The following is a 3,352-nucleotide window of genomic DNA, read 5'->3' on the forward strand; positions in this document are numbered from 1 at the left end:
ACAATTAAGTCAAGGTTATTTCATCAAATTTCCCATCAACTTTATGACTTGTTTGTCCACCGTCCATAAATATTTGTAAACTTACATTTCACTTTGAAGAAGAGTGTGACACTTTCAATATCACGTCTTTCATTTTTAATTACTAGATTGGACTCTTTTATCCCACGGTCAAAATTAATGAAAGAAATTAAGCATTAATTATAAAAAATATTATATTATTTTATTCATATTGATTTTAATCAAAGAGTCCATTATGAACATGAATAGGGAAGGAATACTCATGATCATTAATTTGACTTAATTAATTAAGTTTTTTTTTTACTTTTAAAATCAAACATATATATAGGTACCCAATACATGGGTCATGATCGTCCCTGCATTAATTTTAGACATTCAAAATTTTATAGAGTAACGAAAACATCTAATTCATTCCTTGTAACATATATAAATCTGTCAGGTACATGCATGCATCATGCATGCATGCATGGGTATGATCAGAAAGAACCACATGAACTTCTCTGATCTCTTTATTGTTTTCTTGATCCTCTTCCTATCCTTGAGCCATCAATATGATCTTTCCCATGGAGCTGGGTGGCGATCTAACACCATCTCTGCAAATCAAACGCTTTCTGGAGACCAAACAATTGTGTCATCACGTGGAGTATTCGCACTAGGGTTCTTCAAACTAGGTAAGGACTCCAACAAAAACTACATAGGAATATGGTACAACAGTCACCCTGGTAATCAAACTGTGGTTTGGGTAGCAAATAGAGATAAACCCATCTCAGATAGGTATTCCTCCCAACTCATTTTCTTAAACGGTAATTTGGTGCTTCTCAACGAATCTCGAAAACCTATTTGGTCCACCAACATCTCTTCTTCTTCTTTATCATCATCTCAAGTTCGTGTAGTGATCCTAGGTGATGATGGTAATTTGGTGCTAAGGGTGGACGACGTTTCGAAATCCATAGTTTGGCAGAGCTTTGATTACCCTGTCCACGTATGTTTGCCTGGCGTAAAGCTTTCATATAACAAACGCACTAAAACTCACAGGAGCCTCACTTCATGGAAAAACTCGGAAGACCCTTCGGTTGGGTTATTTTCATTTGAACTTGATGAATATAACAATCAATACATTATGCGGCGCAATGGATCCGAGCAGTACTGGACTAGCGGCCCGTGGGATGGGAAGATCTTCAGCTTGGTGCCCGAGATGAGGATCGGCTTCCTCTACAACTTCAGCTATGTTAACAAGGAGAACGAGAGTTACTTTATGTTTAAGATGAACAATCCTAATAACATTTCTCTTGCATTTATAGATGTAACCGGGCAATTCAGGGTCGTGAGTTGGGTGGATGGTGCTGGATGGAATTTATTCTGGAACCAACCAAGAAGTCAGTGTGATATTTATGCTTTATGCGGAGGAAATGGAGCCTGCAATCAGATCACACAGCAATTTTGCAATTGTTTGGAGGGTTTCCATCCCATGTCACAGGATGGTTGGAATCTCAATGATTTTTCAGGTGGCTGTGTTAGGAATTTCGATTTGCAATGCGGAAATATTAATAATAATAATAATAATAAACGTCGAGACGGGTTCAAGCTGTTCACCAACATGAGATTGCCCAGGAATCCAAAGTCTCTTCCCGACGACCAAATGGATATCAAGACATGTGTATCTTCCTGCCTCAATGACTGCTCGTGCTCTGCTTATGCTTACGACAACAAAGTATGTTCGGTTTGGAATGGAGAGTTGTGGAATCTACAAACGCTTGCTGAAAACGAGGGTAATGGCAGCAATATTTATATCAGACTTGCTGCTGAAGAGTTTGCCAGTGGTGATAGAAGCGCAGAAAAGACTATTGGTGTGGTTATTATGGGTTCGGTTGCTGCTATAGTTGTTTTGGGCATAGTTATCTTCTTCGTTACGAGGAGGCGAAAGATGTCGAAGAATGTGGAAGGTTATTTGGTTGCTTTCATGTACCGGGACCTGCAACAGGCGACCAAAAACTTCTCGGAGAAACTAGGAGGTGGGGGGTTTGGTTCTGTTTACAAAGGGAGGTTGCCTGATTCAACGTTGGTCGCGGTTAAGAAGCTCGATAGTATCAGCCAAGGAGAGAAGCAATTCCGGATGGAAGTAAGCACGATTGGGAACGTTCAACATGTTAACCTTGTCCGTCTTCGCGGGTTCTGCTCCCAAGGAAACAAGAAGTTGCTGGTTTACGATTACATGCAAAACGGCTCTCTGGATTCCATTCTTTTCCATCATAATGATTCAAAATCTGTTTTGGACTGGAAAACCAGGTACCAAATTGCCATAGGAATTGCTCGGGGCTTGGCTTATTTACACGACATGTGTCGCGACTGCATCGTCCACTGCGATATAAAACCTGAAAACATCCTTCTAGATTCCGGGTTCTGTCCCAAGGTGGCAGATTTCGGGCTGGCAAAACTCATGGGTCGAGATTTCAGTCGGGTGTTGACAACAATAAGAGGTACAATAGGGTATCTTGCTCCGGAATGGATATCGGGAGTAGCCATAACGCCAAAAGCGGATGTTTATAGCTACGGGATGATGCTATTCGAGTTGATATCAGGACGAAGAAACTCTGGAGATGGGAGAATAATGTACTTCCCGATTTGGGCTGCGAATTTGGCCGTAGAAGGGGGAGATATTATGAGGCTATTGGATGCTAGAGTGGATAGAGAAAGTGTCGAACCTGAGGAAGTGATGAGAACTTGTAGGGTGGCTTGCTGGTGCATACAAGACTGGGAAGGGCATAGGTCGACAATGGGTCAAGTGGTTCAGGTCCTTGAAGGGGTTATAAACGTAGAACAGTCTCCGGTTCCACGGGTTCTCCAAGGCATGGTTGAAGACGATGAAAGCTTGTATTTATTCGAAGAATCATATTCTTCTAATTCAAACAAAACCTCTCAAGCCAAAGACACATCTTCTTCTGGTCATTCTCATCCCTAAAGCATTTCTCCATCCAAGAGTGCATGTCTTGAAATAAATGGATCAGTTAATCTAACGAATGGTAATTAAACAGAGTTTATATTCGTCTAGGGTTTGATTCCGTTGAACAAATAGAGTTATAGATAACTTCCTTGATTTTCTGTACTGCCGTATTTTCTATGTTAAATATTAATATAAGGGTCTGTATTTTGTTTTACTAGTGTCCGTTGCTTAATGATAAAGTATTGTTACCGAATTAATTGCAATTCACAAAATCTGCCACTTTTTTCGGTTGCAAAAGAGATTATGGTAATGGACAATTTTGTTTTTATGATTTAATTGTATCATCACCTTGTGCACAAAATGATTTAGACACCTTATTAGGGATGGCCCTGG

The 3,352-nt window shown here is 40.2% G+C and overlaps 1 protein-coding gene across 1 annotated transcript; it reads left to right on the forward strand.

The window, feature by feature from the left end:
• The first annotated feature begins 484 nt into the window (after positions 1-484).
• Positions 485-3,085, forward strand: LOC124930367 (G-type lectin S-receptor-like serine/threonine-protein kinase At2g19130). The gene has a single exon (XM_047470718.1). It carries the CDS (start codon positions 485-487, stop codon positions 2,975-2,977), a length of 2,493 nt encoding a protein of 830 aa, XP_047326674.1. The 3' UTR covers positions 2,978-3,085.
• Positions 3,086-3,352: the final 267 nt, after the last annotated feature.

Source organism: Impatiens glandulifera, chromosome 3 (genome assembly GCF_907164915.1).
Source record: "Impatiens glandulifera chromosome 3, dImpGla2.1, whole genome shotgun sequence".
In the NCBI taxonomy this organism is placed as follows: domain Eukaryota; kingdom Viridiplantae; phylum Streptophyta; class Magnoliopsida; order Ericales; family Balsaminaceae; genus Impatiens; species Impatiens glandulifera.

Excerpts from the sequence above, each read along its gene's own strand:
- LOC124930367 (XM_047470718.1), top strand. The coding sequence starts at position 485 with ATGGGTATGATCAGAAAGAACCACATGAACTTCTCTGATCTCTTTATT.